Source organism: Lepidochelys olivacea (assembly GCF_965140295.1).
Source record: "Lepidochelys olivacea isolate rLepOli2 genome assembly, chromosome: 4".
NCBI lineage: Eukaryota > Metazoa > Chordata > Testudines > Cheloniidae > Lepidochelys > Lepidochelys olivacea.
This window is the reverse complement of record NC_140414.1, coordinates 128,547,556-128,573,914: the sequence shown is the minus strand read 5'-3', so window position 1 is coordinate 128,573,914 and position 26,359 is coordinate 128,547,556. Positions and strand designations below refer to the sequence as shown.

Here is a 26,359-nt window from a genome sequence, read left to right as displayed (position 1 = left end):
GGAGTGAAACAAGAAAAACTGAATAGAAATAAAATCTTAACTAATTTCAGCTAGAGCTGCACTAAGTATAATGTTCTGATTAATGTCTGTATGGCAATTTCAGACTTTTACTTTCTTTGAAAATGTCACAGCAATGAATTTTTTCTATTTTTTTTTTATATAAGCACTTCATTAGAAGACCCACAGAATTACATATTTTCAGGCTTGTCTAGGTTAGAGGAATTTGTTCCAGTGTAGCAACATTAATATAGTTAACACAGTGCAAATTTCCCTTATCTATACAAGCCATTTATGTCAGTATATCCACTTGTAAAAATAATTATATGTTTTTAAATCTATCCTTGTAACTAGAACAGGGGGCACACCAACTTTTATCTCTCAAATCACTAGTGCCTCATGTTATGTAAAAACTTTAAATTAGAGTCTGGCTTTGGATGCTGATTGCTCAAAGCCATATTCAGTCAGATTGTGTAGTAACTCCAAATGTGCATGTTTGAGTTGTCACCACCAAAATAAAAAGTCACCACTGGCCAAATTTTCAGATTTAGGCACCTTCAGTTATGTACCGGAATCCAGGTTGAGACAAATTAAATAAATGGCTTAATTTTCAGAAGTGCTGTGCAGCCACTGTACTCATTTAAATCAGCAGAATTTGATAGGGTTTGAGCATCTCCTAATATCAAGCCATTTACCTAACTTAAGACACCAAAGTTTGAAAATGTTGTCATTTTCTTCAATGGGTGGGAGGAAAAAGATCAATATGGGAAAATTATAGTAAGTACATTTCCCTTGAAGATATGTGAAAATAAGTCTTACAGGCTGTCGCTGAAGGAAGGCTAAGCCTCTAACCTCACTTCCTCCTGTATTTCCCCTCCTCCATCCTTCTGCCCTCAACTGACCAGCTGCACTTGTGCAAGGTGAAGAGCGCTTCTAGATCTAACTTACTTGAAGCTGAATTTTGAGCTCTAAACAAACTCCCAGTTCACACACCAAATTCAGTCCTCAGGGCAATAAAAATACCAACTTTTGAGCATTCAAAAAACTGGCTGTTTTTCCTGTGTGCATATTGTTGGAGAAATATTAAGGGCAGTAGCCAATGAGAACAGAGGGATTTGCATAACTGGTATGGAGTTATTCAGGAATAACTGTACATACACTACCCTTTCTCTTCAGATTGACTAATGGCGATCAGCTAAGTGAGCTGTAGCTCACGAAAGCTCATGCTCAAATAAATTGGTTAGTCTCTAAGGTGCCACAAGTACTCCTTTTCTTTTAGCTAAAGAACAGGGATTCAGAATTACTGAATAATAACTGAGAAATAAACAATAAAATCTGATTTGCATAATGACTCAGCTAGGGTGACCAGATGTCCTGATTTTATAGGGACAGTTCTGATTTTTGGGGCTTTTTCTTATATAGGCACCTATTATCACCCAACCCCTGTCAATATTTTTCACACTTGCTATCTGGTCACCCTACTCACAGCCATTCAAAATGCAGAAAATAATAAAATTGAGAAATGAGGTTATTGGTACGGATCAGTAACTATACTGCGTCTTTGCCCTGGGATCTTCAGAAACCATTTTTATTTCACTGCTTGTAATTCTTGTTCTCTGAGGCTATGTCTACAGTAGTCTTTTCTCCTCACACTTCCAACTATTGGTACTATTGGTACAGCAACAGTGGGAGCACTAGCAACAATAGAATTCAGGTTTGCTGGTGTTTTAAACATTGTGCCGTTTAGAGAGACTGTAGTTAAAATGCCAGATGTCTTCACTCCTCTCTTACCATTGCTGTCACTGATGGAGTTTCACAAGGGGGAAATTTTAGGCATAATATAGTGTTGACAAGATCAGTGGGTATATATTTACAGTATATCAGCACTCATCCACCTGGCCTTCCTTCTCAGAGATGTGGGCATTTATTGGTCACTGAAATACCCAGATAGTAGGTGAGGTAATTTAACACTTCAGAATTTTGAGGTATGTAATTTCTGACCTGTCACTCCCCACCACCCCGATTAGTTCCACAAAGTGGGTGTCTATTATTACTTTTTACTTTCAAAGAATAGTAATTGCATGTATGTGAATGTTTAAACTCTGAATTTTGAGCTCTTATATAGTATTTCATTGTAATTGCTGCTGCTTGTGGATTTTTTGTTGTTCTCATCACCAGAACCAGTTTATTTTTTCATAAGTAATCTGTTTGGAAAGCTTAGAATGTTTACAACTGCAAAATAATATAGAACTACATTTTTAAAACACAACCACAGAAGATACAATAAAAATGTGACAATTCTAAAAAACTAAAACGCTATTCTTATCTAAGTTGCAAATACCTGAATTGTCTCCTCTAACAGACCTATGACTTATCTTTTAGTTCTGATACCACTAGTCCACAGTTACAGTAGATGGATTCCACTGTGACATAAATAATTAAAGCTCCTTTAGCAACAGTGGTGAAAGGTCTTTTCTTTAAATTATTTATGTAGCATTTTACAGTGCTCTGTATTAAGTATACTGTTGGTTTCTTCAGCTTGAAGCCATGAGGGAAAAGAATCAGTTTTCTCATAAGTGTGTAAAAGGCTAAATGGAATTGTTGGAGGAAAAGGCATTAGCTTGCCTTATCCAGGAAGAAGTTACAAAGGAAAAATGTTCCAAGCTGAGGAAAGAATCTTCACCCAATATGCTTTGGGCAATTACAGCTGAGTTTGGTATGGATTCAGGAGGATGGTTTTCAGTGAATGGTTTGAAGTATTTGGTTAAGTGGCACAACAGTGGCTCTTATCAGCTTTATCCAGGTAATGTCTTTAATGGTTTTATAGAATGTCTTCATCCTGCAACCCTAGGCAGTTAGTAATTATCAGGAATGTGCTGAGCTGCTCATGATAAAAAAGTTTGTTGTCTGAAATATTTATGTAGATTTTATTAATAGCTGCATACAAATAAATCATCACTGAAATATATTCTAATCTTATTCTTTTGCAAGGTTTAAATGAGAGCTTTCAAAGCCAGATTATTTTTTAACACTTTTTTCAATATTTAATTGATAACAATAATGTGTGTTCTATGGAATAGCAATCTGTTTTGTAAATAAAATAAAATAAAAATAACTCAAAAGGTGTATCATGCTTCTTTTGAAGGATTTAGGTTTGTGTAGAGTAAGTTAGCCAATCTGTCACACATGTACGTAAACAAGAAAATAAAATGAAAGAGACTGCCTGTCCATAGAGTGGCAGATTTCCTCCTCTTAATTTTTATTTTTATTGAAAAATTGGGAAAATTCCTATAGGTATATCATGATGTCTGCTATCTTTTCAGCCATAAAGAGAATTAATTTGCTAGATGTTTTATAGATAGATTTCTGTTTCTCCCCTTAGACAATAGCATGTTTTAGTATCGGCATGGTGGTGCAGCTGCTTACATGTTGTACATTTATTAAGGTTAATATACTTCTGTGTTTTGAATCATCTATTCAGATTTGAGTATAGAAAACCAAAGTGGCAAATTGAACAAGACTTGAAAAAAAAAATTTTTGTCCATAGTATGTATTCATAGAATCCTACAATATCAGGGTTGGAAGGGACCTCAGGAGGTCATCTAGTCCCACCCCCTGCTCAAAGCAGGACCTAATCCCCAACTAAATAATCCCAGACAAGGCTTTGTCAAGCCTGACATTGAAAACCTCTAAAGAAGGAGATTCCACCACCTCCCTAGGTAACCCATTCCAGTGCTTCACCACGCTCATAGTGAAATTTTTTTTCCTAACATCCAACCTAAACCTTCCCCTCTGCAACTTGAGACCCTTACTCCTTGTTCTGTCATCTGCTACCACTGAGAACAGTCTAGATCCATCCTCTTTGGAACCCCCTTTCAGGTAGTTGAAAGCAGCTGTCAAATCCCCCCTCATTCTTCTCTTCTGCAGACTAAACAATCCTAGTTCCCTCAGCCTCTCCTCATAAGTCATGTGCTCCAGCCCCCTAATAATTTTTGTTGCCCTCCGCTGGACTTCTTCCAATTTGTCCACATCCTTCTTGTAGTGTGGGGCCCAAAACTGGACGCAGTACTCCAGATGAGGTCGGTCCTGGGGCCGGTTTTGTTCAATATCTTCATAAATGATCTGGAGGATGGTGTGGATTGCACTCTCAGCAAATTTGCGGATGATACTAAACTGGGAGGAGTGGTAGATATGCTGGAGGGCAAGGATAGGATACAGAGGGACCTAGACAAATTGGAGGATTGGGCCAAAAGAAATCTGATGAGGTTCAATAAGGATAAGTGCAGGGTCCTGCACTTAGGACAGAAGAACCCAATGCACAGCTACAGACTAGGGACCGAATGGCTAGGCAGCAGTTCTGCGGAAAAGGACCTAGGGGTGACAGTGGATGAGAAGCTGGATATGAGTCAGCAGTGTGCCCTTGTTGCCAAGAAGGCCAATGGCATTTTGGGATGTATAAGTAGGGGCATAGCGAGCAGATCGAGGGATGTGATGGTCCCCCTCTATTCGACATTGGTGAGGCCTCATCTGGAGTACTGTGTCCAGTTTTGGGCCCCACACTACAAGAAGAATGTGATAAATTGGAGAGAGTCCAGCGAAGGGCAACAAAAATGATTAGGGGTCTGGAACACATGAGTTATCAGGAGAGGCTGAGGGAACTGGGATTGTTTAGTCTGCGGAAGAGAAGAATGAGGGGGGATTTGATAGCTGCTTTCAACTACCTGAGAGGTAGTTCCAGAGAGGATGGTTCTAGACTATTCTCAGTGGTGGAAGAGGACAGGACAAGGAGTAATGGTCTCAAGTTGCAGTGGGGGAGGTTTAGGTTGGATATTAGGAAAAACTTTTTCACTAGGAGGGTGGTGAAACACTGGAATGCGTTGCCTAGGGAGGTGGTGGAATCTCCTTCCTTAGAAGTTTTTAAGGTCAGGCTTGACAAAGCCGTCTGCTGGGACGATTTAATTGAGGATGGGTCCTGCTTTTGAGCAGGGGGTTGGACTAGATGACCTCCTGAGGTCCCTTCCAACCCTCATATTCTATGATTCTATGAGGCCTCACCAATGTCAAATAGAGGGGAACAATCACATCCCTCGATCTGCTGGCAGTGCCCCTACTTACACAGCCCAAAATGCCATTAGCCTTCTCGACAACAAGGGCAAACTGTTGACTCATATCCAGCTTCTCATCCACTGTAACCCTTTTCTGCAGAACTGCTGCCTAGCCATTTGGTCCCTAGTTTGTAGCGGTGCATGGGATTCTTCTGTCCTAAGTGCAGGACTCTGCACTTGTCCTTGTTGAACCTCATCAGATTTCTTTTGGCCCAATCCTCTAATTTGTCTAGGTCCCTCTTTATCCTATCCCTACCCTCCAGCGTATCTACCACTCCTCCCAGTTTAGTGTCATCTGCAGACTTGCTGAGGGTGCAGTCCACGCCATCCTCCAGATCATTAACGAAGATATTGAACAAAACTGTCCCCAGGACCGACGGTTGGAGCATTCCACTTGATACCGGCTGCCAACTAGAAATGGAGCCATTGATCGCCACCCATAGAGCCCAATGATCTAGCCAGCTTTCTATCCACTTTATAGTCCATTCATCCAGCCCATACTTCTTTAACATGATGGCAAGAATACTGTGGGAGAGCGTGTCAAAAGCTTTGCTAAAGTCAAGGAACAACACGTCGACTACTTTCCCCTCACCCACAGAGCCAGTTATCTCGTCATAGAAGGCAATTAGATTAGTCAGGCATGACTTGCCCTTGGTGAATCCATGCTGACTGTTCCTGATCACTTTCCTCTCCTCTAAGTGCTTCAGAATTGATTTCTTGAGTGCCTGCTCCATGATTTTTCCAGGGACCAAGGTAAGGCTGACTGGCCTGTAGTTCCCTGGATTCTCCTCCTTCCCCTTTTTAAAGATGGACACTACATTAGCCTTTTTCCAGTCTTCCGGGACTTCCCCCGATCGCCAGGAGTTTTCAAAGATAATGGCTAATGTCTCTGCAATCACATCCGCCAACTCCTTTAGCACCCTCAGATGCAGTGCATCTGGTCCCATGGACTTGTGCTCGTCCAGCTTTTCTAAATAGTCCTGAACCACTCCTTTCTTTACAGAGGGCTGGTCACCTCCTCCCCATGCTGTGCTGCCCAGTGCAGCAGTCTGGGAGCTGACCTTATTCGTGAAGACAGAGGCAAAAAAAGCATTGAGTACATCAGCTTTTTCATCTGTCACTAGGTTGCCTCCGTCATTCAGTAAAGGGCTCACATTTTCTGCTAGCTGCAACTCCAAGTGTGATTTGGCCTTCCTGATTTGCCTCCTGCATGCCTAAGCAATATTTTTATACTCCTCCCTGGTCATTTGTCCAATCTTCCACTTCTTGTAAGCTTCTTTTTTGTGTATAAGATCAGCAAGGATTTCACTGTTAAGCCAAGCTGGTCGCCTGCCATATTTACTATTCTTTCTACACATCGGGATGGTTTGTTCCTGCAACCTCAGTAAGGATCTTTAAAATACAGCCAGCTCTCCTGGACTCCTTTCTCCCTCATGTTATTCTTCCAGGGGATCCTGCCTATCAGTTCCCTGAGGGAGTCAAAGTCTGCCTTTCTGAAGTCCAGGGTCCGTATTCTGCTGCTGTCCTTTCTTCCTTGTGTCAGGATCCTGAACTCAACCATCTCATGGTCTCTGCCTCCCAGGTTCCCATCCACTTTTGCTTCCCTTACTAATTCTTCCCGGTTTGTGAGCAGCAGGTCAAGAAGAGCTCTGCCCCTTGTTGGTTCCTCCAGCACTTGCACCAGGAAATTGTCCCCTACAGTTTCCAAAAACTTCCTGGATTGTGTGTGCACCGCTGTATTGCTCTCCCATCAGATATCAGGGTGATTGAAGTCTCCCATGAGAACCAGGGCCTGCGATCTCGTAACTTCTGTTAGTTGCCAGAAGAAAGCCTCATCCACCTCATCCCCCTGGTCTGGTGGTCTATAGCAGACTCCCATACCACGACATCACCCTTGTTGCTCACATGTCTAAACTTAATCCAGAGACTCTCAGGTTTTTCTGCAGTTTCATACCGGAGCTCTGACCAGTCATACTGCCTTTTCTGCCCTGCCTGTCCTTCCTGAACAGTTTATATCCATCCATGACAGTACTCCAATCATGTGACTTATCCCACCAAGTCTCTGTTATTCCAATCACATCATAATTCCTTTACTGTGCCAGGACTTCCAGGTTTCCCAGGCTTCTTGCATTTGTGTACAGGCACTTGAGATAATTTGCCGATCGTCCCTCTTTCTCAGTATGAGGCAGGAGTCCTCCCCTCGTGCGCTCTCCTGCTTGTGCTTCCTCCCGGTATCCCACTTCCCCGCTTACCTCAGGGCTTTGGTCTCCTTCCCCTGGTGAATCTAGTTTAAAGCCCTCCTCACTAGGTTAGCCAGCCTGCTTGCGAAGATGCTCTTCCCTCTCTTCGTTAGGTTGAGCCTGTCTCTGCCTAGCACTCCTCCTTCTTGGAACACCATCCCATGGTCAAAGAATCCAAAGCCTTCTCTCTGACACCACGTGCGTAGCCATTTGTTGACTTCCACAATTCGACGGTCTCTAACCGGGCCTTTTCCTTCCACAGGGAGGCACCACTTGCGCCTCAAACTCCTTTATCCCTATTCCCAGAGCCATGTAGTCTGCAGTGATCCACTCAAGGTCATTCTTGGCAGTATCATTGGTGCCCACTCAGTTAAAGAATAAAAGAAAAAAAATTTATTGTTTGTTGGAAGAAAATGAGGCACAAAACTACAATTGCTCCTTGACAGATGGTAGCAGTGGTCCTAGAATAGGATGAAATAAAATGCAGTGTAAAAAGGTCCTGGAGCATACTGACTCATGGACAAAGAAGGCTGAGAGGAGTCAATGTGAATAGTCATTTCATAGCATATTTGAATGTCATAAGTCTGTATAGATGTCTGTGAGGGGCTGGAGGAAAATAACCGTTTTTAAGAAATTTTGGGACAAAGGCAAAGAGTAACTTTGATCACTCAAGCCTACTATTTTTTTTTTCAGAGAAGTGTCCCAAAGGATTCCTAGATGCAACAAACTGTTAATCTTTGGTTTCAACCAGAAAAGCCAAAGTGAGCCAAATGCTAGCCCTTATGGAGATAAAAGCATGATGTGGGTGTCACCATTCTGGGGGCACTCAGGACTGAGAATCACCTTGTTACCCTCTGCCTCCAGCCTGAGAGAGTATTGCCTGTGTCTGGTTTGGTGTCTGCTCCCCAAGGCCACCAGTCTTTCAGGAAATCAAGCAGTCTCCTCAGGGCTATGTCAGCCCTTCCTTCACCTTGCAGGTTGACAATATATTCACCCCAGGTCATGAGGCACTTTGAATCATTCCCCTGTGATCCTCTGCCCCAAAAGAACAATGTGCCCCACTTTACTGGTTTTAAATAACATGAGATTGGTCATACTGTGTCAGACCAATGGTCCATTTAGCCCAGTTTCCCGCCTTCTGACAGTATCTGGTACCAGATGCTTCTGAGGGAATGAACAGAACAGGGCAATTTATCAAGTGATCATCCACTCCCTGTCGTCCACTCCCACCTTCTGAGAGTTGGAGGCTTAGGGCAGGGGTTCTCACAACCAATTTTTTGATGGCCTTAGAGTGCGGCCACCAACTCTTACTGATGGTCTCACTGACACTGTTTCCTAAAATACTTAATTAACTTTAGGAAAAACAATTAAATATGCACAGATACACATGCAAATCATTGTAAGGTATATTTGTAGGTTTTTTTTGGCAGACTCAATAACAAAAATAATGCTGCCTCCCACTTGGGGAATGATATTTGTATATTTGTTAATATCACAGCACACTTAGTAGCTTCCTGGAAGGCTATGAAAAGTGATACTTGTATGTTTGTTAATCTCATTTATCACTTTTCACAGATGGCTAGTAAGTCTGCTGTGAAAAGTGGATACTTGCATGTTTGTTAATATCACTTTTCTCAGCAAGCCCCAGGACCCATTAAGCCCTGGATGGGGCGGGGGAGGCCACAAGGGGAGGCAGCAGGGGCCAGAGTCCGCGTGGGATGGATGCGGGGTGTGGGAGGCAGCGGGAGCCAGTGAGGATGGGTGATGAGTCCCACCGTTGCGTGTCCAGAGCCAGTGCCTGTTGTCTGCTGCCATGCGGCTAGGGCCATAGTTCAGTGCCCGCGGCCAGAGCCCAGAGCTGGGGCCAGGAACTGTGTGTTTGGCGCTCATTGACGTGCAGCCGGAGCTGTGGGTCAGCGCCTGGGACCAGTGCCTGCTGCCGCAGGGCCAGAGCCCGCCCGGAGCTGGGTGCCGGAACCCGGGGCTGCGTGCCTGGAGCCAGGAGTCATTGCCCACTGCTGTGTGACTGGAGCCAGCGCTTGCTGCTGCTCAGCCTGGGCCAGGGGTTGGCACCCGGGGCTGGCTCCTGTCACCATGTGGCCAGAGCCCAGGAACAGAGCCATGGGTCAGTGCCTGCTGCTGTGAAGCTAGGGCAGGGGATCAGCACTGGTGCTGTGCGGCTGGAGCCTGGGGCCAGCACCTGCCAACACACGGCTGGAACTGGGGTCCAGAGGCCAACTGAAGCTCGATGGCCAGAGCCAGGTGTCAGCACCTGTGGCTCCGTGGCCAGAGCCAGGGATTGATGCCCAAAGCCCCATGGTGGAGCCCGCTCCCGTGCAGCTGGGGCTGGAGGTCATCAGTGCCTGGGGCCAGCACCTGCCACTGCATGGCAGGAGCTTGGGACTGTAGCTAAGGGCCAGTGTTTGCTGCCACACAGCTGGAGGCCAGGGCTGTGTGGCTGGAGCCAGAGGGGTCAGTACTCACTGCCCTGTGATTGGAGACCAGGGCTGCATGGCCAGGCTCCTGATGTCCCGTTGCTGGAACCTGCTGACCAAACCCTCTCCCCACAAGGTGGGTCAAGAACTCGCCTTACTCCTGCAGAGTTGTGCCTCACCTCTCTCCAGAGGTGGTGTAGGGCGGCATATCCAGGAGCAAAAAGGAGTGGGTGGGAGGGGCTGATGCTTTGCTTCTGACCTCCAACCCCACCATCGTCCACTAGGCTGTTGTGGCCACACGAAAACCCCTGGGTGGCTGCATTTGAGAAACGTTGGCTTAGGGACATCCAAAGCATGGGGTTGCATCGCTGACCATCTTGGCTAATAGCCATAGATGGATCTATCCTCCATGAACTTATCTAATTCTTTTTTTAATCCAGTTATATTTTGGTCTTTGCAACATCCCATAATAATGAGTTCCAGAGGTCATCTATGTGTTGTGTGAAGAAGGACTTCCTTGTGTTTGTTTTAAACCTCCTGACTATTAATGTAATTGGATGACCCCTGGTTTGTGTGTATGTAAAGGGGTAAATAATGTTTCCTTATTCACTTTCTTTACATTCATGATTTTATAGGCCTCTGTCATATCCCCCCTTAGTTGTCTCTTTTCTACGCTCAACAGTCCCAGTCTTTTTAATATCTTCTTCTATGGAAGCTCTTCCAAACCCCTAATCTTTTTTGTTGCCCTTCTCTGTACTTTTTCCAATTCTAATATATATTTTTTGGGATGGGGCAACCAGAGCTGCACACAATATTCAAGGTGTGGGCGTACCATAGATTAATATAGAGACATTATGATATTTTTCTGTATTATCTATCCCTTTTCTAATGATTCCGAATATTCTGGTACCTTTTTTGGCTGCTGCACACTGAGAAGTTGTTTTCAGAAATGTAGCCACAATGACTCCAAGATCTCATGCTTGAGTGATAACAGTTAATTTAGACCCCATTATTTAGTATTATAGTTGGGATTATGTTTTTCAGTGTGCATTACTTTGCTTTTATCAACATTGAATTTCAGCTGCTATTTTCTTGCCCAGTCACACAGTTTTGTGAGATCCCTTTGTAACTCTTTGCAGTCTGCTTTGGACTTAACTGTCTTGAATAATTTAGCATTGTCCTCAAACTTTGCCACCCCACTGTTTATCTCTTTTTTCAGATCATTTATGATCATGTTGAACAGTGCTGGTCCCAGTCAGATACTGGGGGATCCTGCTATTTATTGCTCTCTATTGTGAAAACTGACCATTTATTCCTACCCTTTGTTACCTATATTTTAATCAGTTACTGATCCATGAGAGGACTTTCCCTCTTATCACATGACTGTCTGCTTTGCTTAAGAGCCTTTGGTGAGGAGCTTTGTCAAAGTCTTTCTGAAAATCCACGTAAACAATATCCACTATCACCCTTGTTCACGTGTTTGTTGATCCCCCTCAACGAATTCTGATCGATTGGTGAGGCATGATTTCCCTTTACTAAAGCCGTGTTGAATCTTCCCCCCCAACTTATTGTGTTCATCTATGTGTCTGATAATTCTGTTCTTTACTGTAGTTTAAACCAATTTGCCTGGTACTGAAATTAGGCTTACTAGCCTGTAATTGCCAAGGTGGCCTCTGGAGCCTTTTTTAAAAATTGGTGTTACAATAGCTATCTGCCAGTGATCTGGTACAGCGATTGATTTAAGCAATAGGTTATATAACTTGGTTATATAACACAGCAGTTTCATATAGAAGTTCCTTCAGAATGTTTGGGTGAATACCATCTGGTTCTGGTGACTTATTACTGTTTAATTTATCAATTTGTTCCCAAACCTCCTCAACTGACACTTCAATTTGGGATAGTTCCTCAGATGTGTCTCCTAAAAGGAATGGCTCATGTATGTGACTCTTCCCCACATCCTCTGCAGTGAAGATGGATGCAAAGAATTAATTTAGCTTCTCTGCAACAGCCATGTCTTCCTTGAGTGCTTCTTTAGCAGTTTGATTGTCCACTGGCGCACTGACTGGCAGCCTTCGTGCTTCTGATGTACTTTAAAAAATCTTAAACCACCTTAAATCACTTCTCTTGTAAACCACACAGCACTTGTGAGCACTTATAATTAAACAAATGTAGGTTTATTTAAGAAATAATTATGATTTAGTTATAAACAAGAGAGTTTATAAACAAATGATTGCAATGCAAAACAAAACCATAAAACATGAACCCGGTCCTTTCTTACCTAGTAAAGTAGGTTCCCCGCCTCCCCAAAGTTCAGTCTGTTGCAGAGCTGGCTGGCTTCATAGAACCAGGAACCAATTTTTCATGAGAACTCAAGATGTCTCCTGAATGAAAGGATTCAGAGGACTTCCCCCTCCTCTCTGTTATATTGAAACGGTCTTTGGTTTCTATTCATAGACGGGTGAAACTCCTGCCTCGTTGTAATGTTCCTTTTCTACATTTTAAGAGGTTTTGATTGTTTACAATTGTCTCTGATGGTTTTCCATGAAAGTCTTGGGATTGAGCAAGGCTAAACAACTGAGTCTTTGTATTTCAGGACAGGGTGACATCACTGAGACATATTAACCCCATGTGTTTAATTTCCCCCTGAAGTCCATAAAGCACGCTTTCAGTATAAATACATTAGTCTTTAAATTTACCTGTACATACATCTCACAATGTTTATGACTTTTAACAAGTTATAAGCTTTCTGTTGACACCTTACATGTGACTCTTTATGGATAAATATCCGGTAAGACATTTGTTTGGTATAGTGAGTTTGTCATGTCTGAGGTGAGAATTGTTTGCAAAGATTAGGGGACTCTTTGCCAAGGAACCTTTGTGTCACAGTGGGGTATTTGGGGAGGGAATTTGAAGGATGAATCTGACTGAGTAATAGTGTGTGCAGAGGTGAAACTAAGCCGGTACGCCCTGGTACGGCATACCGGCAAGAGCCAGTGCGCCGTACTGGTACCAGCTTTCACAGATGTCAATTTAAAGCCCCGGGGTAGCGGCAGCGGGGCTCCGGCGGGGATTTAAAGGGCCCCGAAGCTCCAGCTGCCGCTGCTGCTACTGCCCCAACCCTTTAAATTCCCGCTTGAGCCCTGCTGCCCGAGCCCTGGGGTAGCGGCGGCAGAGCTCCGGAGTTCCAGCCGCTGCTACCACCCCAGCCCTTTAAATCTCCACCAGAGCCCTGCTGCCGAAGCCCTGGATGAGTGGTGGTGGGGCTCCGGCAGTGATTTAAAGGGCGGGGGTGGTAGTAGCAGCTAGAGCCCCGGGGCCCTTTAAGCGCCCACCGGAGCCCTGCCACCGCTACCCCAGGGCTTGGGCAGCAGGGCTCAGGCAGGGATTTAAAGGGCTCGGGCCTCCGGCAGCTGCTACCACAGCGGAGCCCCAGGCCCTTTAAAGCTCTGCCAGAGCCCCAGAGTAGCGATGGCAGCCAGGAGCCCCCAGGGCTCCTCAGTGATTTAAAGGGCCTGGGGCTCCGCTGCGGTAGTGGCAGCTGGAGCCCTGGACCCTTTAAATTGCCCCCGAGTCCCGGGGCTCCCAGCCGCCTCTGCAGCTGGTAGCTCAGGGGTGATTTAAAGGGCCCGGGGCTCCCAGCCTCCACTACCACAGCTGGAGCCCCGGGCCCTTTAAATCAAGATTTAAAGGGCCTGGGGATTTAAGGCCCTGCCTCTTCTGGTTGAGGCGACACCCCCTGCTCAGGACTCTGGCGTACCAGTAAGTCCTTTAATTTACTTTCACCCCTGAGTGTGTGTAATTAGATGTGACTAGCCAAGAGGATTGTGTATACAAAGTGGAAATGGAGTCCTTGGAGGCAGTAGTTAGGTATAACAAAGAACCAGCAGCACTTGCAGGGACTGGAATAAAATGAGGAATTCTGAAGGCCCTCCCAAAACTGTTTTGAGAGGGACTGTGAGTATTGCTTTCAGAAACCATTTGGGGATAGGTAAGGGGGCAGGAATTCAGACTGAGAAGCCACAAGAGAACTAGTGGAGACCGTGTACAACAGAATGTTTATTTTCTGCACTGAGCAGACAAATCTCAGATTTTTCTGTCTAGCTGACTCTCACATTTGCCATCTGCACAGCTCCATCAGAGGTTTGTGCAAAGCAAAGTAATTTTAATTTGTAAATTCACACCTACTCTACTCTGAAATTACCTTAATCCCAGTCATTGAAACAGATTGCAGAAAGTAAAATAAATAGAGGCATTTATTAATACTTCTGGGAAAAAAATCTTGTCCCATGTTTTCAGATTAACTGAAACCATTGCAGAAATCTGTGCAGATTTTGGAAGGACACTGACTGAGCATGTGTTTGGGATTAGAAAGGATCTTTCAGGTGAATTGTTTTGGAATAGTTATTCATATTAATAGTTAAAAAATTCCCTTTCTGAAATAATCTGAATTGGTTTAATAAAATCTGTAAATATTTACAATTCTGGGACTATTTTAAGATGGTTCTTGTGGCCCAACTCCCAGCTCCTATTGGCTGGGAACTGTGGCCAATGGGAGCTGCGGGGTCGGTGCCTGCAGGTGGAGGCAGCACATGGAACTAGCAGCTGAGGGAGGGAAGTTCCTGTTACTTTTCTGGGAGCCCCGTATCCCCCGGTAAGCACTGCCCCGCACCCTAGCCCTGAGCGCTCCCCCCCAAAAAAACCTCTTGCTGCTAGGGGTAAGGGGGGCCCAAGACTGCCCCAGCAGCAGCCAGTGTGACTGGCCCAGGGGCTGCCTGAGCTGCTCAGGCGGCTCCCAAGCCAGCTGCACTAGGCTGCTGCAGAAGTCACCAAGGTCACGGAAAGTCATGGAATCCATGACAAACATAGAGCCTTATTATTAAGACAAAAAAATTCATATTGCCTCTACATAAATCCATGGTACGCCCACTTCTGGAATACTGTGTGCAGATCTGGTCACCCCATCTCAAAAAAGGAATTAGAAAATATTCAGAAAAGGGCAACAAAAATTATTAGGGGTATGGAACGGCTTCTGTATGAGGAGAGATGAATAAGACTGGGACTTTTCAGGTTGGAAAAGAGACGACTAAGGCGGGATATGATTGAGGTCTTTTAAACCATGACTGGTGTGGAGAAAGTAAATAAGGAAGTGTTATTTACTCCTCATAACACAAGAACTAGGGGTCACCAAATGAAATTAATAGGCAGCAGGTTTCAAACAAACAAAAGGAAGTATTTCTTCACACAACACAGAGTCAACGCTTTGCCAGAGGACATTGTGAAGGCCAAGACTATAACATGGTTCAAAAAAGAACTAGATAAATTCATGGAGGATAGGTGCATCAATGGCTATTAGCCAGGATGGGTAGGGATGGTGTCCCTAGCTTTGGTTTGCCAGAAGCTGGGAATGAGCGACAGGGAATGGACCACTCAAGGATTACCTGTTCTGTTCATTCGCTCTAGGGCACCTGGCATTGGCCACTGTCAGAAGACAGGATACTGGGCTAGATGGACCTTTGGTCTGACCCAGGATGGTCATTCTTATGTTCTGTTTCACGCTTCAATCAACCACCACTCAAGGCCTACCTGGAACAAAGCACTCCCTGTTCACACTTTTCAAACAAACAAACATGTAGTCAAGCAGTCCCTGCAACAAGCACCAGTCACACACTAGTCAAACAGATGGTCACAGCAGAAACACTCAGATACCTATCCCATTAACTCAAAACACAGCCCCCCCAATGCAGCACCTACCTCAAGAGCACTCTTCTCGGATAGCTTCAAGGCAAACTCCCTCTGTTTGCTTCCCCTCTGTTCATTCCTCTTTCTTGAGTGATAACTGCTAATTTAGACCACATCATTTTGTATGTAGAGTTGGGATTATGTTTTCCAATGTGCATTACTTTGCATTTGTCAACACTGAATTTCATCTGTCATTTTGTTGCCCAGTTACTCAGTTTTGTGAGGTCCCTTTGTAACTCTTTGTAGTCTGCTTTGGCTCTATCTTGAGTAATTTAGTATCATTTGCAAACTTTGCCACCTCACACTTCACTGCCTTTTCCAGATGATTTAGGAATATATTGAACACCACAGATTCCAGTACAGAACCTTGGGGGACCCCGCTATTTACCTCTCTCCATTTTGAAAACTGACCCTTTATGCCTACTCTTTGTTTTCTATCTTTTAACCAGTCATTGATCCATGAGAGAACCTTCCCTCTTATCCCATGACTGTCTACTTTGCTTAACAGCCTTTGGTGGTCTTGTCAGTCTTTCTGAAAGTCCACGTACACTATATCCACTGGACCACCCTTGTTAACATGCTTGTTGGCCCCCTCAAAGAATTCTAATATATTGGTGAGGAGACATTTCCCTTTGCAAATGGCGTGTTGACTCTTCCCAAACATATCGTGTTCATCTATATGTCTTACAATTCTGTTCTTTAGTATAGTTTCATCCAGTATGTCTGGTCCTGAAGTTAGGCTAACTGACCTGTAATTGCTAGGATTGCCTCTGGAGTTTTTTTTTTTTTTTTTTAAATGGCATTACATTAGCTACTCTCCAGTCATCTGTTACAGAGATTGATTTAAGTGATAGGTTATATACCAATTAGTTGTTCTGCAATGTCATATTTGAGTTCCTTCAGAACTCTTGAATGAATATTGTGACGGGATCCCTGGGGCACAGCCTGGGACCGTGGAACTGCTGTGCCCCCTTAACTCTCCAACCTGGACTGTCTCTCACATTGCTTTGCTGGTGACAAGCAGCAAGCTGTTGTCACTCAGCACAACCGAATGTGGAGTCCCACACTGAGCTAGATTGCATGAATGCTCCCAGAGCCACTCATGAATCACACAGAGAAGGGCACCAGCCAAATCCCCCCCTGCTCCTGGCCTTGTACCTCAGGAATATACCGTCTTGGACTGCTCTAGATGAGCAGTGCAAATTTATTAATTGGTTCACCACTTCATCAATGGAAAGTAGATTCTCTGAGCAGATTTACCAAACACTTCAGGCAAACTCACTGGTAAAGATAAACAGTTAAACAAGTTTATTGATTACAAAAGATAGATTTTAAGTGATTATAAGTGATGGGCAAAAAGTCAGAGTTAGTTACCAAAAGAAAATAAAATGTAAGCATGCAGTCTAAACTCTCAACCCTATTAGACTGGGTAACATCTAGATTAAGAATTTTTTCTCTTCCCACTGGATATTACAGTCCTTTATATATAGGTTTGATCCTTAAACCTGGGCCAGTCTCCTCTGTTGGAGTTTTCAGTCTTCTGAGTGTCCTTGTTGCTTGCAGCATAGGTGGGGCAGGAGAAAGGCAAAGCAGTGGGCCTCTGTGTTCTGTTTTATACCCTTAGTCCATGTGCTTGGAGAATGAAAATCCAGACATGTTTGTTGGGCATTGCTGGGTCACCAGACAAGGTTGAGCAATTCCCCTGGTGTGGCCTTGTGCAGGTGAGTCATTGAATTGTAACTCCTTTGCTGGACAGCAGCTGTTGATGGTTGTTTAGCACCCACCCGGGGGCGTTGGTTACCTCTTCCCTTGTCATTGTCTCTGGAGAGCTAGTATCTTGGCACTTCCCACAGCATATTTTAGTGAAAACCACACAATTCTTATAATTTCATATGCATTGATGATATACATATTTAGCTAGAACAATAGCTTTCAGCAGGTCATAACCTTTCCCCTGATACCTTATATGGCATTCTTTATATGCAATATCACAGTTATATAGAAATGAGGAATTTGGGGGTTACAGGGTGCTCCCCTGAGGTATAGAATGTCACAAATACCATCTGGTCCTCTTGACTTATTACTATTTAATTTATCAATTTGTTCTGAAGCCTCCTCTACTGACACCTCAATCTGGGACAGTTCCTTAGATTTGTGTCCTAAAAAGAAAGGCTCAGGCGTGGGAATCTCCACCACATCCTCTGTAGTGAAGACGGATGCAAATAACTCATTTAGCTTCTCCTCAATGGCCATATTTTCCTTGAGTGCTCCTTTAGCACCTCAATTGTTTGGTGGTGCCACTGACTGTTGGACAGGTTTCATGCTTCTAATGTACTTTTTAAAAAGTTGGTTAGTTTATGTGTCTTTTGCTAGTTGTTCTTCAAGTTCTTTCTTGGAGTGCCTTATTATATACTCCTGTGGGGAATTCTGCACCAAAAAATTAAAAATTCTGTGCACAATATTTTAAAATTCTCCAAAATTCTGCATATTTTATTTGTCAAAATAGCACAATATAATCACTCGTTTCAATTATTTTGATAATTTATTGCAAAATACTTGTCAACAAGTATGTCAATACAGACAACAGCAAAAAAGATTCCCCTAGGAGTAGAGAGTTAAAGAAACCCTTACAACAACCCAGTTCCAGTTGCAGGGTGTTGGAGGGAGCTGTGTGTGGCCCCCAGAGCCCAGACACCTGAACTCCCATCCCTCCAGAGCCAAGCCATGGGGCACTTCCTACCCTCCTGCAGACCCTAGCCATGGGACACCCCCCAGACACCAGCACACCCCTGCCCCACAGAGCCAAGCCATGGGGCAGACACCAGCCCACCCTTCCCACAGCCTCCAGACACCAGCTCCCCCCAACACAGCCCAGACACCAGCATCCCTAGAGCCTTTACTCCCCCCAACTTCTTTACTGTTCCACCGGGGGACATGGTGTGGTGTGGCCCTGCCCTTCCTCACCCTGTGCCAGAGCTGGCTGGATCTCCCAGGCCCTCTCTCATCTGGGGAAGAATGAGGATCAAAGAGTGTGTAGCCTCCAGCCTAGCTAGGCTGGGCACTCCATTCACTGCGAGCTGGGCTCTGCAGAGTTCAGCGGCCCCTAGTGGTGGCCGGAAATTCTGCGGGGAAAACAGGGAATTCTGCAAAATTCTGTATTCCGCAATGGCGCAGAATTGCCCCAGGAGTAATATACTTTTACCCTTGACTTATCAAAGTTTATGCTCCTTTTTCTTTTCATCACTGGGATTTGACTACAGATTTTCAAAGGATGTGGTTTTGCCTCTGCCTCTTTTACTCTGCTGTTTAGCGATGGTGGCATTTTTTGGTCCTTCTAGGGGTTTTTTTATTTGGGGTATACATTTATTGTGAACCTCTGTTTTGGTGTTTTTAAATAGTCCCCGTGCAGCCATTTGACCTTTCAGCTGTTCCTTTTAATTTCCGTTTAACTACCTTCTTCATTTTGTTTAGTTCCCCTTTTTGATATTAAATGCTACTGTGTTTGGTTTCTTTGGCATTTTCCCCCCTTCAGTGATGTTAAATTTAATTACATTATGTTTGCTCTTCCTGAGCAGTTCAGATGTATTCACCACTTGGACTAGATCCTGTGCTCCACTTAGGACTAAATCAAGAATTGCCTCTCCAGGATAAGATGCTCCAAGAAGCAGTCATTTATGGTGTCTAGAAGTTTTATCTCTACGTCCTGAGGTGATATTACCCAGTCAACATGACGATAGTTGAAATTCCCTTTTATTATTGCATTTTCTGTTATTCTTTTAAATCTCCCTGAGCATTTCACAGTCACTGTCGCCATCTTGGTCAGTGGTTGGTAGTATGTTCCTACTACTGTTCTCTTATTGTTCAAGCATAGAATTTCTATCCATAGTGATTCTTTGGTACAGTTTGATTCATTTAAGATTTTTATTGTATTTGACTCTATGCTTTCTTTCACATACACCAGCATGACCTACTCTGTCATTCTTTTATGTTTTGTACCCTGGTATTACTGTATCCCGTTGATTATCCTCATTTCACCAAGTTCCTGTGATGCCTCTTACATCATTATCCTCATTTACTACTAGGCACTCTAATTTGCCCATTTTAGCAGTTGTATATAAGCACTTGTACAGTTTGTCAATATTCAGTTGCTTGCCTTCAAGTGTTATATTTAAATGGGACTCTCATGTTTGATTTTTTCCTCACTATCTACTATTTGTACTTTACCAACTTCTTTCCTATTATCTTTACGAGGATATAGACTTCCCCTTTAATAAATGTATCCATAAGGGAAGTCTCTGCCTGTACCATATGGTCCTCTGTGCCTGTTGGCTTTCACCCAGCCCTTAGTTTAAAAAATCCTCTTTAATTTAACCCTTTAACCTTTTTAATTTTACATGCCAGCAGACTGGTTCCATTTTGGTTTAGGTGGAGCCCGTCCTTTCTGCATAGGCTCCTCCTTTCCCAAAAGGTTCCTAGTTTGTAATAAACCTTTAAATCCTCCTCTCTTCACCATTGTCTCATCCACACATTGAGACCTTAGAGTTCTGCCTGTCTTTCTGGCCCTGCTCATGGAACTGGAAGCATTTCACAGAATGTTACCAGGGAGGTCCTGGACCTTAATCTCTTACCTACCAACCAAAATTTGACCTCCAGGACATCTTTTCTACTTTTCCCTATATCACTGGTACCTCCAGGTCCTCTGCAGCATTGCTCTGGGAGGGAGGGGAGAGGATCGGGAACACGGCATGCTCAGGGGAGGAAGCGGGGAAGAGGTGGGGCCAGGGTGGGGATTTGGGGAAGGAGTCCAATAGGGGCAAGGAGGGGGTGGAGTTGGGGCGGGGACTTTGGGAAAGGGGTTGGAATGGGGGCAGGGCAGGGGTGGAGTTGGGGTGGGATAGGGAGGGGGTCTAGCACACACCGGCGCCAGGAGAAGTTGGTGCCTATGTCTCTGGGGGACATGAGTAATTTGCACCACATGCACACCTACAGCTCCTGCATATGAGGCAGGTAATCATACGTGCTACATGCAGTGCAATAAATTTGACATCGCCCACTGTGCTGCTAGACTTCTGCCTGCAATATTTTTACTCTTGCAGGGGTTGTGTTGTTTTATTGTTTTTGTTTGGAGGTGGGTGTAATTGGCCTAAGTTTGTTTGTTAGGTATGTTTGTTAGGTGTATTGGGGTTATTATTGTTCTTCACCTACAATTTCATCCTTGCAATGAACAACAGCTATCATCCTCTCTTAGCCTTTTTAGTTGCAGCCAGCCTTTTTGGTGTTCTTAAATCACAGCAACATCATATTACAGCTTTTAACATAGTTTATATATATCTGTGGGGTAATGAGAATATTTTATCAACATTGTTTTGTGGTATGTAGTTGGATTAGTGGTTTCTTATTTTAAATGTTTTTGTTTTTTCCTAAGTTCAGATAGAAAATATTTTTAGCTGCACTTCTTACTTTTGTTTTTCCAAAGAGGGTGAAACATTCTATTTAGAAACACTGGAATGGTGTAGTAAACTAGGTTACTGCCGCCTTATTAGCCTTCCAGAGAATTTTTTAGGGGCAGTATCACTTTAAGAAGAATGCAGCATCCCCTAAGAAGGGGAGGCTGAACATTAGCAGGCTCTAAGAAGATCCTTACCATGGGTTGTTTGCCCCACATGGATTTGGAGGTCACTAGGGCCCCAAGGTTTCTTGCAGTCCTTTTGCTGCTGTACGTAGAGCAGGGAAGAGTCCCTGCCAGTGTCAGAACGCTCACTGACCAAGTTTGGAGTGTGTACTGCAAAGCTCTGGCTGTCCAAGGATGAGAAGGTACCTCTGGGGCCAATTTATTACCTACTCCCTTCCTCAGTTGCATCCTTTCCCTCATTTTCCATATTCAGTAGTCAATATCACACACAAATCCCATCCACACAAATCAACTCATAGAGTTTGGAACTGCACATAAGGCTTTGTTGCCTGGTGTTACTGACACTTCCTGATGAATTATGGATTCCTGTTAAAGGACCATTCCTATTGGGAAATTCTGTGGAGAACTGAAGTCCCCCTGGTGATCGTGAAATGGTGGGGTACTCCTAGGGCATATGTGCCCAAAGTGCTGGTTCAGAGTGGTGGGGATTGGAGACTGTCTCCCCTCATCCTGGCTCATTGGTGCTCTTAGCAGTAGTTGCTCCAAAGAAGTGCATTATTGCCCTTACAATAGTTAATTACCTTTGTAATCGGATAGGAGAGAATTTTGAGAGAAGGTTATTTTTCAGTGCAGTTGGTCTTAAAAGAGTGAAGAGTGTTTTGTGAAGTCTGTGGTATTGTGAACATCAATAGGTGTCATGAAAAGCCCACTAAAACGTTACGAAGGAAAGGAGAATAGAAAAAAAATAATTCTACTGGCAGGTGTCTTTGTGCTTTTTCAACAGAGCTAAACAGTAGTGATTTAAAAGACTGTATCAGTGATAATAGCCTGAGTAGCAATGCTAGTCTTCCTAGTGTACAGAGCTGTCGACGACTCCGAGAAAGAAGAGTTGCAAGCTGGGCCGTTTCATTTGAACGTCTTCTGCAGGATCCTGTTGGAGTTAGATTTTTCTCAGTAAGTAGTGAGGGGCAAGAAGGGGGCTTCCAAAACATCTAATATCTCTGTAAACCAGTTTCTGATGTGCTTTAATATTGGTTTAAAAGTTAAAAAGAAATGTTTATATTTAAGAATTAAACTCCTTAAATATTAATTCTTTTATGATAAGGAATTATTATTAAATCAGGTTGGAAATTGGTTTCACCTGGTTTCAGCCTCTTCTACTGGGCATTCACACTGCTAATGTCACAAATTACCTCTTTTCAGCAAAGTGGCAGCCTCAAGTGCTATATTTAGAAAGGTTTTATTCTAATTAAAGATTTTTAAAAAATATAGTAAGGCTGATACCAATTTAAGCAACTAGCAAAGGATGTAAGTGAGGACCACTTACATGATTAAAAATTGCACTCTAGGGAAACATTTTCACTGTCTCCATTGTACCCTGTTAGAACTTCAGTTAAAGATAAGCAACTTCCCTACAGTGTAACTATTTTAGTATTACTAAAAATTATTGAAATCCTTATTAAAATCTTGTTCATTAGTCTGTGAACCAGTCTCACAATGCACAGTTTTAAACAGTCTTCGTACATTGAAATAGTTGATTGTAACTTGATTCAGTATTGCAAATTGAACAAGTTTGAAATAAATGGAAAGGGTCAGTGTTTGGGAAATCTGATTCTAAACTTAGGAATTATTTTTTTAAAAAGCCTGATTCTGAGACCAATAATAACATTTTCATTACTTAAAAAAAATCCCAACATTATGCAAACTCCAACTTCTCCTCCCCTCTTCTCCCCCTATAAATATGTTGTTTTAAAATGTAAGCAACTTGTCTTTATTTTGTGACATATGTTTTGTATTCTTATCTTTTCCCCTAGGAATTTCTACGGAAAGAGTTTAGTGAAGAAAATATTTTATTCTGGCAGGCCTGTGAATATTTTAACCATGTACCTGCACATGACAAAAAAGAGGTAAAATAATGCTATATATTCAGGTATAAAGTTGCTAGCTAAAAGCTATTCTCCTCCAAGGCAATTGAGATAATTTGGACTGTTCTTGGTCTTTGTCTTGCGGTTCTATCTGAGCTGGACTGGGGACACAGTCATTTTGTTTCAGGGGTCTCTCCTGGTGATCTCAGTTCTATGAGAGTATCTCCCAGAATCCAATTGTAGTTATATTTAGGACTCTGTGAAAGGCCTTTCTATTCCATTTAGTCCTTATTTGAGTCCTTATTTAGTCCTTATTTTGTGGGACACCCTACTTTTGTAGAATTATAGAAATGTAGGACTGGAAGGGACCTCAAGAGGTTATCTAGTCCAGTTCCCTGTGCTGAGGCAGGACCAAGCAAACCTAGACAGTCCCTGACAGATGTTTGTCTAACCAGTTCTTAAAAACCTCCAATGACGAGGATTCCATAATTTGCCTTGAAAGCCTATTTTAATGCATAAGTATCGTTACAGCTAGAAAGTTTTTGTAACATCTAACCTAAATCTCCCTTTCCATTGATGAAGCTGATTACTTCTTGTCCTACCTTCAGTGGACATGGATAACAGTTGAGTACTGTCCTCTTTATAACTGTCCTTTAACATACTTGAAGGCTGTTATCTTTTCTCCCCTCGGTCTTTCTTTCTAAAAACTAAATGTACCAAGTTTTTTTAATCTTTCCTTATAGGTGAGATTTATTAAACCTTTTTTCATTTTGGTTGCTCTCCTCTGGGCTCTCTCCAGTTTGTCAACATCTTTCTTAAAGTGTGTCACCCAAAACTGGACACAGTACTGTGGCTGAGGCCTCACCAGTGCAGAGTAGAGCAGGGCAGTTACCTCCCATGTTTTACATATGATACTTCAGTTAAAACACCACATAATGATATTCGCTTTTTTTCACAACTGCATCACATTGTTGGCTCATATTCAATTTGCGACTCACCATAATCCGTAGATGCTTTTTGGCAGTACTACCACCTAGCCAGTTATTTCCCATTTTGTAGTTGTGCATTTGATTTTTTTCCATCTTAAATGCACTACTTTGAACTTGTCTTTATTGAATTTCATCTTGTTGATTTCAGAATGATCCCTCAATTTATCTGGTCATTTTTAATTCTAAGCCTATCCTCCCAAGGGTTTTCAATCCCTCCCATCTTGGTATCATCAGCAAATTTTAAAGCATACTCACCACTCTATTATCCAGGTCATTAATGAAAATATTGAATAGTACTGGACATAGGACAGTCCCCTCCAGGACCCCACTACATCCCCCCAGCAAACCACTGATAACTATGCTATATCTTTAAATCAGTTTTACACCCACCTTATAGTAATTTAATCTATACCACATTTCTGTTGTTGGTTTATGAGAATATCATGTGGGATTGTGTCAAAAGCCTTTCACTAGTACTCCCTTGTTTTTCTGAAACCACCTAAGGGTATTGAACCCAATTTGGTTTAATTTCCTTTCATTGTATTCAGAATTTAGTTGTTTATAAAATAAGCAAGTAAAAAATAGAAAGATCAAGATTTTTTTTTACTGCAGATATTCAAGTATATGGTTAAATTTTACTGCCTTCTCTAATTTAAGTCTTAAAGAATTTTTTAATGATTTTTTTTTAAAAAGCACTAAGTCACAAGCTTTTATTATACTTTTGAAGAAACATTTGACAGGCTTGACATTTATTATTATTGCACTTTGAATATTTTAAATTTTATGGTAAATTCTCTTGATCGGAACATTTAATTACTTAGGAACTGCTCTGACAAAAATATTTGTAATGTTAAAGGGAATAAAAATGTTGGCAACCTAAAAATTTACAAAAAGAGATGTTTACTAAAATTGCAATAAACAGTATCTTTTAGATTTTTAAATCTCAACAAAGGAAAACAAAAGGAGTAATGTAGGTGGGCAAAAGACATCAGTGTTTATTTGAAAGATTGAAAAACTAAGCTCCTTCCTTTTCTCTAGAGACCAAATTAAGGCTCCCCATATACTGAGATACATAATTGCTTATCTTTTTCATTTGGGAACTAGAGTGTACAGCAGTAGCATATTTAACATACAGTTGGATTGTTATAAACACATCAGAAGCAGGAACCATACTAGTGAGTGGGGCCACTGGCTGAGGTGCTAAAGGAGCACTCAAGGAAGACAGTTCCATTGTGGAGAAGCTAAATGAATTCTTTTCATTGGTCTGCACTGCAGAGAATGTGAGGGAGATTTCCACACTTGAGCCATTCTTTTCAGGTGACAGATCTGAGGAACTGTTCCAGATTGAGGTGCCAGTGGAGGAGGTTTTGGAACAAATGGATAAATTAAACAGTAATAAGTCACCAGGACCAGATGGTTATCACCCAATAGTTCTGAAGCAACTCAACTATGAAATTGCAGAGCTACTAACTATGGAATGTAACCTATCACTTAAATCAGCCCCTGTACTAGAAAACTGGCGGATAGCTAATGTGACGCCAATTTTTAGAAAAGGCTCCAGAGGCCATCCTGGCAATTACAGGCGGGTAAGCCTAACTTCAGTACCTGACACAGTGGCTGAAACTATAGTAAAGAATAGAATTATCAGACACATAGATGAACACAATATGTTGGGGGAAGAGTCAACACAGCTTTAGTAAATGGAAATCATGCCTCACCAATCCAGTAGATCTTTTGAGAGGGTGAACAAACGTGATCAAGGGTGATCCAGTGGTTACAGTGTACTTGGATTTTCAGAAAGCCTTTGACAAAGTCCCTCAACAAAGGCTCTTAAGCAAAGTAGACAGTCATGGGATAAGAGGGAAGGTCCTCTCATGGGTCAGTAACTGGTTAAAAGGTAGGAATAAATGGTCAGTTTTCAGAATAGAGAGAGGTAGATAGCGGGGTCCCCCAAGGATCTGTACTGGAATCTGTGGTGTTAAACACATTCATAAATCATCCGGAAAAGGCAGTGAACAGTGAGATGGCAAAATTTGCAAATGATATCTAATTACTCAGGATAGTTAGATCCAAAGTTAACTGCAAAGAGTTACAAAGGGATTTCACAAAACTGGGTGACTGGGCAACAAAATGGCAGATGAAATTCAATGTTGAGAAATGCAAAGTAATGCACATTGGAAAATATAATCCCAACTCTACATACAAAATGATGCTGTCTAAATTAGCAGTTATCACTCAAAAAAGAGATCTTGGAGGCATTGTGGCTAGTTCTCTGAAAATATCTGCTTAATGTACACTGGCAGTCCAAAAAGCTAATGGCCTGTTAGGAACCAATAGGAAAATAATTGATAATAAAA

At 42.7% G+C, this 26,359-nt stretch overlaps 1 protein-coding gene across 2 annotated transcripts in view; it reads left to right on the top strand.

Annotated features, from left to right (window-relative positions):
- The window catches only part of RGS12 (regulator of G protein signaling 12), a 174,295-nt gene that overhangs the window by 95,508 nt on the left and 52,428 nt on the right, over positions 1-26,359 (top strand). For both annotated transcript variants that reach the window (XM_084625993.1, XM_084625992.1), the window contains 2 exons: positions 21,933-22,102; positions 22,963-23,055. In XM_084625993.1, coding sequence (XP_084482119.1) covers positions 21,933-22,102; positions 22,963-23,055 — 263 coding nt within the window. The remainder of the gene's footprint in view (positions 1-21,932; positions 22,103-22,962; positions 23,056-26,359) is intronic.